Source organism: Poecilia latipinna, unplaced genomic scaffold, assembly GCF_001443285.1.
Source record: "Poecilia latipinna isolate Pla-1442-1.1 unplaced genomic scaffold, P_latipinna-1.0 Scaffold673, whole genome shotgun sequence".
Taxonomy (NCBI): domain Eukaryota; kingdom Metazoa; phylum Chordata; class Actinopteri; order Cyprinodontiformes; family Poeciliidae; genus Poecilia; species Poecilia latipinna.
Window position 1 is genome coordinate 183,185 of NW_015113289.1, and position 13,023 is coordinate 196,207.

The window sequence follows — 13,023 nt, forward strand, 5'->3', positions numbered from 1 at the left end:
GTTTGCTTGTGTATTTACATCTAGGGGTTTCTTTTAGATTAATGTGTTATGGTTTGTCTGGAGACATATGTTCTGCGCTTGGATGGCTTTTTTTTTTTTAACCAGGCAGATTGACATCACGGTGACACATGCAGCAGGCAAAACGATCCGAGTTGTCAGAATATTTCATTACTCCAACATTTTCATTCTGTCCAAATCTGCGCTCAGATCAAGGTAACCCCCCCCTGCAGAAGGAGCCCATCAGTTTAACGACACATACAGATCAGCATCTTGCATCTTGCCTCCCTGTTGCTGCAGCCGGGAAGCTGAGTAGGTTTCGGGCTGACGGCGGATGACAGAGCTGAGAGGCAGATCGGGTGAACTTTCCCCACAGGCGACGAGCGAGAGAGAGCGAGATAGGCTGTAGATCAAAAACCAGAACGACATGAAAGACAGGAGGACAGGAAGGCAAAAGTTTCAGACTGTGCTTCTGCAGGAAGAGAAACACTCTGAAGAATCCAGAGCTGCTGCTTCTTTCACTCGGAGGAGCTTTAAAGCAAGCTGCCTGATGTTTCTCTGACTCACATTGACGTCCTTTGTCCTTTTTCACAGCACTATGGAGAAGTGCAATAATATTAATCACACTCTGTCTTGTTGTTATGAGGTTTTCTCCCGAGTTCAGTTGCTTCTTTTCTTCTTCTGTGCAGTCTGTGCTCGACTTTGGCAGAACTTTTTAAGTATGTGCATGGGAATTAATAAAACGTGGATGGAATAGCAAGTGAATAATTTAAAAAAAAGCTACGTGAACACTGAGCAGTGTATGAAACTGAAGTCTTAAGGAAATAGCAGAAAAAAAGTCAGCAAAAACTTGAGATCTTTTTTGGTAATTATCGATTTGGTGTAGATTTTGTAGCCATTAAGACTTAAAAACAGGCTTTTCCTGTTAAACTCTGTTGTGTTGTTTGCTGAAAATGTGTCAATCTGATGGGTTGCTGGCAACTTTATCTATTTTCCTCCCTGCTAAAAAAGCAACACCACAGCGTGATGCTTCCACCACCTTGTTTTCCTTCCTTATCTATCTATCTATCTATCTATCTATCTATCTATCTATCTATCTATCTATCTATCTATCTATCTATCTATCTATCTATCTACCTACCTATCTACCCATCCATCCATCCATCCCATCCATCCATCCATCCATCCATCCATCCATCTGATATTTGTACGTTCAACTTTTCTTACACATTCTGAATTTCTTTTAAGAACCAGTTGAAAAGATATTTTAGAAATTCTGGATCGTTTGAAGCAAAACTGAAGGAAAATATAGAGAGGATTTTTTTACATGACTGAAAAGAAATCAGAATTAATTTAGTCAAACCATAAAGCCTGTAAAATTGTTTCAAAACTCATAATCTTATTAGACTCCATCTTTAAATTAGGGCTTTTTAGTGTTTTTCCTTTAGCTTTGATGGAAAGTCTTAATTTTTCTAAAGTTTGACTCCATACTTTACCTCTCACTTGGCTCATTTTCTCTTTTTATGTAGCTGCTGCTTAGTTGTCACTTTGAAATTTTTTATCTCAGTCACTTCTTACTGGTTTTCTTTTCTGGCATCCATTTCAGGATCCAGTTTAAAATAAAATGCTGTTCCTTTGCTCCACCAACACGGCACCACCTTGTATTAATATACTTGTCACCAGAATACTGAAGGTCTACAACTGATGCTATTAGACAGAGGCTAAAACAAACATTTGCTTTTGGTTACCATGGTATTTATTTGTTTTTATGTTGGACCCAGAATTTCTATGATTTCATATCAGTCCTAAAAATAATTTTGTTGACTCTTTTTGCAGATTCTTTGCATTTTTACTTCGTTCCTCATTATATGTAGATGCTTTTCTATCTTGTGCTGCACTTCAACGCCTGAGGTCGTCTTTAAATAACAGGAAGAAATGCACTGAGTTGACTTTATGTGTAAAAATGGTGCTTTAAACTCAGCTAATTAAAAGGGTTATAATTTGAACAGGACATGTTGGGTAAAAAGTTTTATCTTGAACACATTTTTCCTGTGTACACTAAAAAATATCGGTAGAAAAAAACCTCCAAAACAAACCTGTCCATGTCATAAGTGATCATTTCTAGAAACTGTCTGCAGCTCTGGTCTGAGTTTCTAAAGTTAAGTTTTTAATAGTGATTCTTCTAGTCAAAAGAACTGAGTGCAGTTAATTGGAGACTTAGCAAACCGCCACCCTCTGGGTGGATTTAAAAGAGTTCTGTTACAAATTCAGCTTGTACTTCACCCCAGGGGAGACTGATTCAAATTTACATAATTTCTGCTCCAATTCTGAGCAGAATTGTTACTTGGATTAATTTCCCTGTTTTCCTCCCAACAGCTGGATCACCACAATAGCTTTCTTTCTGACTGTGCAAGTTTCATCTTTCTCCAAGCCATCTGTCTGGGTTTTACCTGGGAGTGTTTATGTAACTTTACTGATCTAACGCGAACTGGTGACATTAGGAGAAATTTGGTGTTGACAGAGAACAACTAAAAGTAAAAGCACAGAAGAATAAAGTCTTTCCTTAACTGATAAACTCTAAGCAGCACATTATTAATTTGGTGTATTATGGTTGTTTTTTCTTGTATATAACAATATCTCGTCCAAACTTTCTTTGTTTTTATAAGTTTTTTGTTGTCAGAGTTCCCTCTAGAGAGAGTTACCTACTTTGAAAAGTCCAATTATGTTTGATGTATGGCTCATCATTTCCAGATTTTTGATTTTATGGCTCTAAGAAACATTTGTCCCACTAAAACTTGAGGAGCATCTCATAAAAACTACTCATGTGATTCTACTACTGCTTCATAATATCCAATATTTCAAAACATCAGGATCTCTATAACCCTGAATGAGACAGAAAACTGTATGGAGGGTTTACTGAATGTGGAAAAAGCTTACTAGAAGTTATGCAAAATAATCTTTACATATTTAATTACTCGTCTCATTTGCATTTGACCTCCATACCTTTGAAACCAACCTAATTACACACTAGTTTAAGATACTTTTTCCCTGAAATAGTTTGTTAGTATTTTTAATTGGTTCACTGAGGATTGTCTGAGTGTCTTTTTTTTAATTCTCTCTTTAATTTCCCACGGGATTATATTAATCTGTTATAATTGTTGAATGATTATTCTGAGTGAAGAGCAAGACCTTTACACCATGTCTCATTAGGAGACAACAAAAGTAAATACAAGTGTGCCTGAAAGTGACATAATAATGACCTAATTTTGCAATTACACAACTTGTTTCACCCCATTAACTTTTCATTTAAGTCACATTTCCCTAAATTTGATTTTATATGTAAAAATATTCATTTTCTCTTAATTAAATGTTCCGATCTGACACTGACGGCTTTTGCCTGCAGCAGTGATGTAACCCCAAACCCATTTCACTGGTTAAGGATTTCCTTCGGGGCTGGAATAACCTTTGTGATTTCATCAGGCTTGATCACATGTGATCATTTTTGCCTGCTGTAAGTCTTGTTTTGTTGTTTTATTTAGTGTCTTTGCAGGGGCCTCACCAGAGGAACCTGCTGAAAAACCTCCTGAAGGACTACAACCGGATGGAGCGGCCAGTGGGGAATGACTCCCATCCTCTGACTGTCTTCTTCACCCTCAGTTTGATACAGATCATGGACGTGGTATGTGGATACGAACTGTCTATTTATGCTGCCAATCTCTGAACTGTCAGGCCATATTAATCCAACATCATGTGCTTTTGAGCTTAATCCCTCTCTGCTGTTGAAAGCAGTGTTTTATATCATTGGATCATCAGTAATTGACTCTTTGCTGACCTCAGGCCAGGTCCCAGCATCATTAAAAATGCAATTTGCCCTTTTAAAAAAGACATCTTTGGATTCGTCAAGCTCAGTTTACTGAGCTGGTTCTCCTCAGAGTCTCTAATTATTCGCGCAGAGATGCTCAGATCCACAGCCATCTTACTCTGGACACTAAAATGTTGGCCGGTCATATCTGTTACAGCTATGATTTGGTTTATTAAGTATTTCTGTAGCTAAGTCAACCTTAAAATCATCTTTAAATAATCTTCAATACTCCACAAGGTTCTGCTCTCTGCTCCATTTCATTTTTGCTGTTTTGCTTCCCGTTTATTACATGAAATCCCTAATCACCGCTATGCAGATGACATTCAGCTTTCTGTGTTGTGAAAGTTTAAGTCCTACAGAACTCCTTAAAAAACATAAAGTCCTGACTGTGTGATAAATTTCTGTATTTGAACAAGGACGAAGGTTTGGCTGTTTTTTCAGCCAGCTTGATCACAGATTATTGGACTCCTGGTTACACTGAGAAATATTTGACAGTATATCATCAACAAAACATTACAAATGCTCCCCCCCCCTTTTCATCAGTTAAGGAATATCCTTAATATTTTCAGTGCTGAAACATCAATGGGTTCTTTGATTTTTATTTCCTCTTGTCCAGATAACCGCAGTTCAACTTTTACTTCCTTCTTGATTTTCTATGACTTGATTTTCCAGGCATCACTATCACGCCCCGTAACTGATTAAAGAACAGAAAATAGTTATATACACAAACACAATTTGTTAATTAGGCTAACATATTTTCTTAATTCTTCATGATGTAGTTACAACCATCAGATAAATCAGAAAGCCTGAAACTGCAGCCTTAACTTTTTTGTTGTTGTTGTTGCTATATTTTAAATTTATCTGGCTTCAAGATTACTTTTTAAATTTTGTTTTTAAAGAAACTACTCAAATATGTTCAAATCTGTTTCAGGATGAGAAGAACCAGGTGTTAACCTCCAACATGTGGCTTCAGATGGTAAGGACCAGGTGTTTGACTTTCCTGGTGTTCTGTGTGTGTATGTTTTATGAACCACTTTATATAACCTGTAGCACCAAATTAAGGTCACAAGACTCTCTGTAACGCAGTATCTCTAAATTTAGAGCTAAGAAAAATGGGCCTCTCTTTAGAAATGCCAGTAGAGTTAAATGATTGCTTGTCCAAAAGAAAATAAAAGGCATCATCTTAATTAAACTCAGCAAATGCGTTCATAGTAAAAAGGTTTTACTCCTTTCAAAGTTTGGACAAAAAAAAAAGGAATCTGGTATTTTATGGATTCTGAAATCATTAAAACACTCAAGTCTTACTAAGAAAAGCTGTCTGGAAGACAAGAGAACGCCTTCAAAAAACTGTTTTTCTGTCTCTCTCACATGATTGTGGAGGGATTATTATCCACTATTCTTCATGGTGTTGCTTCAGTTTGTGTAGGTTTGCAAATATTGGTTTCTGCACAGTTCTCTTAAGGATCCACTAGCTTTTTCTGGCCCATTCCAACGCCGCTGCTCTTTTCTTGTTCAGCCATTTTGTTCTAGATTTGCCAAGCTAAGCTTCAGCTGTTTGACGAATAGAATTACATTTGAAAGAAAACTTTGTCACACACAGGAATTCATAGTCAACTCAATGTGCTTAAGTCTTCTGGCTGCAAAATAACTTCAAATCATCAACCCTCTACCATTCAGACAACTTCAGGGATTTTTGTTTTCAAATAAAAATACCAAGAACTTTAATATTTCATAAGCTTACTGTGGCCTGAATACTTAGAAATGTAACGTTTAGGGGGTATTGCACCAACTTGACCTTGTTGTGAATTTGCTGGGAGATTCCCTCCTGGGAAGATTTGAAACTTTCTTTTTATGTTTTCACCTTGTGAGAGGTTTTTCTTGAGAAATACTTGACATTAATTGGACAGTTGATTTTTTAAGGATCATTTCAGATTCTTAAAATTCAGCATTAAATATACAATGTCAAAGTTTATCGACTTCTTCAGAGCTGATGGAACAACAGATAGAGTAGAATGTGGCGCAGATAAAGTTAAATTAACACCAATTCTGACAAGGACCAAATAGATTTATGTACAGTGTGAAATTTAACTCTTTAAATGTTGATCTAATGCAGCAAAATTTGTTGTGAGGATATTGGAAAAATGCACCTTTTACAGCAAAAAATTGCAATCATCAGAGGTGATCACACCTTCTAGTGATCAGTTTATCACGTATATTAAATTAGAAGTTTTTTTTATTTTATTTTATATCCTGATACAGACCATATTATTTTATAACAATAATAACTTTAATTAATTAATAAAGAGTGTACATTGTTTTTTATCATGACTGTAAGAGTCTCCTGGTGAAAATTAACTTCAGCAATTAATATATTTGAACTAAAACATGCTATTTAACCATAAGTGATGCAGAGATGTTTCCTATTTGTTGAGTTTGTATGCTCTGAAGACTTTATGTGCCAGTCTTTGCAAATATTTGAAGTGACTCTGCTATTGCATGCTGTCAACTTTTTAAAAGTGCCTGCAACACTTTCCTTCCTGGTGGGGGAGAGTACTTTGGCATTAATCTATTTCTGTTCATCTGGAACTGAAGATAAAGTGTCTTTCCTGTAAATCTGCTGGGCCACATCATCTTATCTGTCTGTGTTGGTCTAAAGAGTTGGTACGACCACTACCTGCAGTGGAACCAGAGCGACCACCCTGGCGTGAAAAACCTTCGCTTCACCACAGATCAGATCTGGACTCCAGATATTCTGCTCTACAACAGGTAACACACCTGAACACAGTAAACACCTCCGACACAGTGATGCACACCAGTAGGTGGTGACACTTGTCTCCCCTGTCCTCCTCCCTCAGTGCAGATGATGACTTCGACTCCACCTTTAAGACCAACATTCTGGTAAACTCCAGCGGCTTTGCAAAGTATCTCCCTCCAGGTTGGATTATCGTTCTGCATTCATTATTCTTTTTCCTAAAATTATTAATTACAAAAGCTACAACGCAAAAACAAAAGCCAAAACAGAAAGGTTTTAGCTATGCTAAGGCCGAAATTATGTTAAAATGTAATTTATGCTAAAGCGGAAGTTATGCTGCCGAATTTGTGCTAAACCGGAAGTTATACTGAAGCCGTTTTTTGCTAAAATATAATTTTTGCTAAAGTGGAAGTTGTGCCGAAAATAAACTTATGCTAAAACGTGATTTATGCTATAACAAGATTTGTGCCAAAGCCGAATTTATGCTAAAAGTGAGTTTTTTGCTAAAACAGAATTTAGGCTGAAACGGAAGCTATGATAAGCATGTTAGCATAACTTCCGTTTTAGCATAGCTTCTGTTGTGGCTTTTGCTGTTGTGACTTTTGCTGTGTTGTTTTATTGCGGTTTTTGCATTTTGTTGACTCTTGTGGGCCCACTGTATGTTACTATAACCTTTAAAAAAAAAAAAAAAAAAGCTGTATTATTTTTCCTTCTACTTCACAATTATACACTGCTTTGCGGTGGTCTGTCATGAATAAATACATTGATGTTCGTGGTAACAACGTGAGAAAATGTGGAAAAGGTGAAGTCCTATAAATACTTTTCCGATTTTCTGTTCTATATATAACTAAAATTGTTTAAGTCCCCCTTTTTCATCATGCCTGTCTGATACCTCATTTCCCGGAGGTGCAGCAGCTCATTCTGCACTCTCTGCATGCCCTCTTGTTTATACATTTGACATGAATATTTCATTGATAGAAAAACAACATTTGTGAGTATAAACTGCCTACAGCGCTCACTTCCTTCTCCTCATTTCTAAAACTTACGACAGACACTCCTGCACTCCTGTGACGGTGACGACTCCCTCAGGGTTTCATGGGTTTTTGCTTTGTATTTTCTCAGGCCCTCCCAGATTAAAAGAGCCTTAGAGTGAATCCCATTGTGCAGCTGGGAGTTAGAGCTTCAATTACCCACTACAGTAAAAGTCATGGACAGCATTCAGCTCATGGACCAGATTTATTGAATCATTGCTGCTGAGCCTATGTATGTCTGCTCTTTGCTGAGGTATAGTTCAGATTCAGTCAAGGGGGTGTTTAAAGAAAAAACTCAGGTGTGGAAAAGTAAGTGGAGAGGTTTTTGATGGCCTGACCAACGATATAAATTTGCTTGGAGCTGCTAGTGAGGGTCTTATTGACAGTAAAAAAATGCTACAGGTATGCCAAATCTAGTTAAATAGCTTATAAATGTGGATAAAACTTATAAAAATAAATTAATCTTTTATTGCAGTAGCATTATCTCATATTACATTATAGGGAATTTGTTCAGTGGAGGAAAACAAACCATGTTGCTTTAGTGAAATCACTAGTGGAAAATTACTATCGTATGTGTTTTTTATTTAGTTTTTTAAGTTATTTTGAGTTTCTATGACTTTCTGTTTTCTTTGTTTTATAAAAAACGTGACACAAGGTCTGCTTCTTGTAGCCACTGGCTATCAGGCTGGACGAGGGCTCATATTTATCTTGCTCCTACGCGCTGTGAGGTGGATGTTAAGACATAAAAAATTTAAAAAAGAAATCTTCAAAGCTCACTATTTGAGCACTACTTCAAAGCATGAAGTATGTCTTAGGTATTAGTCTTTTTTAGATGCTATCTACATGCAGAGCTTTTCTATCCTTCCACCTTGTAAACTGTGGAGTTTGCTGAAAATTACCAAGACTTTAAGTAGAAATAGTCATTCCCTATAAGTTAGAGATTTTTTCCCCCTAATGACTAGATTTATTCATTATATTTTTCTAAATATTTTAAGGTTTTTGCCACATACCAGGCTGCCAGTAATGATGTTGGTGCGTTCCTAAAACAAAATATAAGCAGATAATCAGATTTTCCCTGCACGCCAGCTTGTGACTGCTTTGCTCTGATTAATGACATTTCAGACAACAGGTGCAGCAAGTTTCAACTCTTATCTCCACTGTGTCGCATTTACAGTGAGGCTTATTTCAAGGCCATGTAATGCCTCCAATGCAAGTGATTTCTGCTGTATTTTTAGAGCCGCCTTTTCTCCGTGACAGTGACAAAAGAAAATCCCCGGAGCCTTGAGAAATTTTTGAGAGAGGTATAGAAAAAACAGAGCTGAAGGAGAAGCAGAAAACTGAAGAGACCAGTTGCTTTTGTGTCTTGTTTGGGCTTTGTTTTAGGTTCATATGGCTAATATGTGATTGCGTCCTGATGAAACAAGTGTAAGATTGAAGCTTTGATTGCATAAGATGGATAATTTACTGATCAGTGTAATCAGAAAATAATTACACTGGATGCTTAGTTGTGTACAATGATCCTTGTTGCTGAAAGCTTCATTCTTTGGAATCGGCACCAAACAGATTCACTTATAGAGTTTAATCCATTTCATCCATTTAAAGTTACTGTAAATAACCATGACATGTTATAAAAAACATTTCCCAAGTTTGTAGAAGTCATTTTAATCAGATCTAACACCAACAAGGTCATTAAAAACAAAGAATTATATGAACAAATTCAACATTTGTGTTCTGAACATTGAGTGGTTTCTTGTGATTTCACAAAGTAATTTAAAAAAATGTTAAAAGTTTTTCTGTTTTTACAGAATGGCAGCTTGCATGATGGAAATACAACAATACCTACCACTACTACGTCTTCTAATACTTGCAGGGAAATTGAATAGTAACAATTTCTTATCTTTTTTTTTTCCTTCTGGTTCCCAATAATGTGATTACTTAAAACAATTTCACCCCCATAAAGCAAGTGCAAGAACTCATTTTTCCAGAGCAAAAAGTGCATGAAAATAATTTCACACTATAAATGAGAGATTAACCTCTGCATCCTCTCAAACTGGAAGTCAGCCTGCTAACTTCTTCTTAGAGCTTATTTGCATGTCGACAGGCTCACAATGAACTTCTCTGTGAGCTGCAAGGCTTCCATGACATTTTGTTTGTGTGTGTGTGTGTGTGTGTGTGTGTGTGTGCGTGTGTGAGAATGTCTTAACAGGCCTGATTAATTTTGTCCTTTAAGTACATTAAGAGCTTCAGTCTGCCAGAAAACCGCTGTGTGGATCATTGTGATTCCCAGGGATAACACCCTGGGCAGAGCGCCGTGCTGATGCATACGTGTGAGGACATTTATTTTGCATGATAAAAGGGGGCAATCTCATTAGGGCAGGGACTGTAATCTAATTTTTTCAGCGGTGCTGTGAATGTTTGCATTCTGTTGATGCTCAGCTAACAGCTGTGTGCCGGCAGAGCGGAGAAGAGAGAATCTGACAAGCAGAGAAAAGACACAGACGTGCCTTTGATGGGAGGCAGTTTGCTATCTAGTCAGCATTCTTTTCTTCAGGCTTCTTCCTAAGTTTCAAGCTGTATACTCATTGGACTCCTACTGTTGGCCGGGCTGCAGAGCTCGTCTGATCCTCAAACACGTCTTTGCCTGTCTCTGCAGGAATCTTTATGAGCACGTGCAACGTGGACGTCCGCTGGTTCCCATTCGACATCCAGAAATGCGAGTTAAAGTTTGGCTCCTGGACATACGACGGCTGGCTGCTGGACCTCCAGATGACCGATGCTGACATCTCAGGATACATGCCCAACGGAGAGTGGGACTTAATTGGTAAGAAGAGAAAAAAAAAAACATCCGAAAAAAGACCCCTTTACTCCTGAATAATCGGAGTAAGTTTCTCTGATTGAATTCCTTTAGGTGTTCCTGGAACCAGAAATGAGGTTTTCTACGACTGCTGCAAGGAGCCGTACCCAGACGTGACGTTCGTGATCACGATCCGCAGGCGGACGCTCTACTACGCCCTGAACCTGCTCATCCCGTGCGTGCTGCTTTCCTCCATGACCCTGCTGATCTTCGTGCTGCCGGCCGACTCTGGAGAGAAGATTTCACTGGGTGAGTGGCTCAGAGCGGGCGGACGGTGAAGCTGCTTGGTTTTACTCTGACTGCGAAACGTTCACTTCAGGAAGGTGCAAACAGAGGCGACACATCAAAGTCTAACACAAAGTAACAAAAAAAAAAGCACATTGTAGCATCACGGCTGAATGTAGCACAATTATGTCTGAGTTCAGACATTTGATTCACTTCATGTACATGTTTTTAAATAAATTATTTAATAATAACCCATTATTCCCGGACAGCTCCACCGGGAGGAATGAAGCTGCTAAGAGAATCATTAAGAGAATTAGAAGATCGTTAGATTTGAGTAATAGCTTTAAGACGGGTTACGTTGGCTTCCCATGAAGAGAAGCCCGTTTATTATTCCTGCAAAAAGTCTGTTTTTGTTAAAGCCAGAGTTGTCTTGTAAAATGTTTGGCTATTTTGGAGTTTAAGATGTCAAGTTGACCAAGACATGTTAGAATATTTTATGTAATTTTTGTTTATTCCTATTACGCCGTTTTTAAAGTTATCAGAAAATTAATCCAGTGACGAGTCAGAACGACCAGCAGGCGTGAAAATATGTTTTTTTTTCTATTTTTTTCCCAGACATTTTGCTGCCATATCTGGTTAAAGACAGCTGTGCGAGTTGTTTGTAATAAGCACAACACAAGCAAAAGTTTTGATTTTATCTGACGTGCCGAGACTCGTTCTGATTAGATTGCCGCATCCTGTCAGCCTTGTCTCTTTGCGCAAGTTGATTATTAAATTAACATCTTCAAAACAAAACAGAAAACCTTGGCCACAAAAAATAAAAAGATTTTTTTTTTTTTTTAAATGAGTGAGATCAAAAACTATCTGTTATTAATGTGAAGTGTTTGCAGCAGAATACCTGCATCATTTATTCCACAAAAGCAGCTGGATGTTTTTGTGAATAAAATCTCGAGGTCATCAAAAATAATCAGCACCGCAAAAGATAAAGAGAAGTTTTGGTGAAACTAATTTTTTATGACTCAATTCTGCAGCAGGAAAAGAATCTCCAGATCTCTGACTTGGATAAAGTTTTAGTGTTTTTGAATGCAACCTTTTTCCCTCGGGTCATGACGTCAGAAATCTTCTGATTTACCCAACGTTTATTTCATGAGTTTGTGAAGAATCCAGATAGTTGTAAAGTTGTTGTTTTTCCACTTGGAGCTGCTGTGCTGCTGTCAAAGATGTTTATTTCAGGGAACTACTTTAGAAAATTGTTCAGTTCTCTTTCTTTTTTTGTTGTTGCTGCTTTTATGACTCCACCATTTTATGTTGGCAAATTTGCAAATCCAAAACCGACTCCTGGTATAGGAAGCAACTGTTATGCTTATGTTTCCGAATTAATCCTCTGTTTTAGGTATTTTTATTAGGGTTTTTTTTCCCCCCCATCTGTATTTAGCAAAGCCCAATTTCTGGATAAGTTTTTATTTAGAATGAAGGGCATTTAAAACATAAAACTACATCTACAAATTCTGAAATTTAGAGTGGAAAAATACATTAAGAGAGAAAGATAATACTTTATTTGAAGGGCTGTGGATAAGACTGAGATGATGCTTCCATAAGTGGTTATGTCTGTTGTCATGAAGTGTCATTTGGTAATGTTAATGCCAAGTTTACAGTTTAAATGGACTTTTAATGAAAGTTTTAGTGTAACTTTGCATTAAAAGTGTCATTATTCACCAAATAACAACAGTCATAAACATTCATAAAGAGTCCTTCATGTTTATAAAATTGTCATATCAGTCTTATGCACACCCCTTAAATAATAAGGTGCTACGGAGAGAAACATAAACTTACTGGCCACTTTATTAGGTTTGCTTTGCGTGTGCTTTGTTGAACATCTTTTTGCACTCAGAGCTTCCTTATTTCCTCATGGCAAAGATTTATCAGTGATATTCCTCACTGGCATGCAATTTCAGCAGATTTGTTGGCTGCACATCCGTGATGTAAGTCTGTAATTTTTTCACTTCCTGAAATTGTTCTGCTGGATTGTAACCTGCTGCCTGTGGCGCCCATTAGACTACAGCTACTATATTGTTGTATTCAATAGTTTGAGATGATTTTAATGTTTTGATATTGACCATAATCCTGTTGGAGGAAAACATAAGAAAAAAAAAAAAAAAACTGGCACATTCTGTAACCTGTAAAGTTTAATTTGATAAAATTTATGAAATACATAAAAAAAAAACCGCAAATAAAACCAATAGTTAATTTTTTTTTTTTTTTTTTTTCTTTAATGGGAAAAGAAAAATTTTTTTGCCTAAAA

The 13,023-nt window shown here is 37.1% G+C and overlaps 1 protein-coding gene and 1 long non-coding RNA gene across 2 annotated transcripts in view; one reads left to right on the top strand and one right to left on the bottom strand.

Annotated features, from left to right (window-relative positions):
* The window catches only part of chrna11 (cholinergic receptor, nicotinic, alpha 11), a 32,917-nt gene that overhangs the window by 368 nt on the left and 19,526 nt on the right, over positions 1-13,023 (top strand). Inside the window, exons 2-7 of the mRNA XM_015044393.1 lie at positions 3,537-3,676; positions 4,791-4,835; positions 6,516-6,625; positions 6,715-6,794; positions 10,296-10,463; positions 10,551-10,745. Of these exons, the coding sequence (XP_014899879.1) occupies positions 3,537-3,676; positions 4,791-4,835; positions 6,516-6,625; positions 6,715-6,794; positions 10,296-10,463; positions 10,551-10,745 (738 nt within the window). The remainder of the gene's footprint in view (positions 1-3,536; positions 3,677-4,790; positions 4,836-6,515; positions 6,626-6,714; positions 6,795-10,295; positions 10,464-10,550; positions 10,746-13,023) is intronic.
* LOC106954694 (uncharacterized) lies at positions 88-10,292 on the bottom strand. The gene is made up of 2 exons (XR_001426411.1): positions 7,658-10,292; positions 88-400 (listed from the first exon to the last, which is right to left on the bottom strand). It is a non-coding gene; the product is annotated as an uncharacterized LOC106954694 (long non-coding RNA).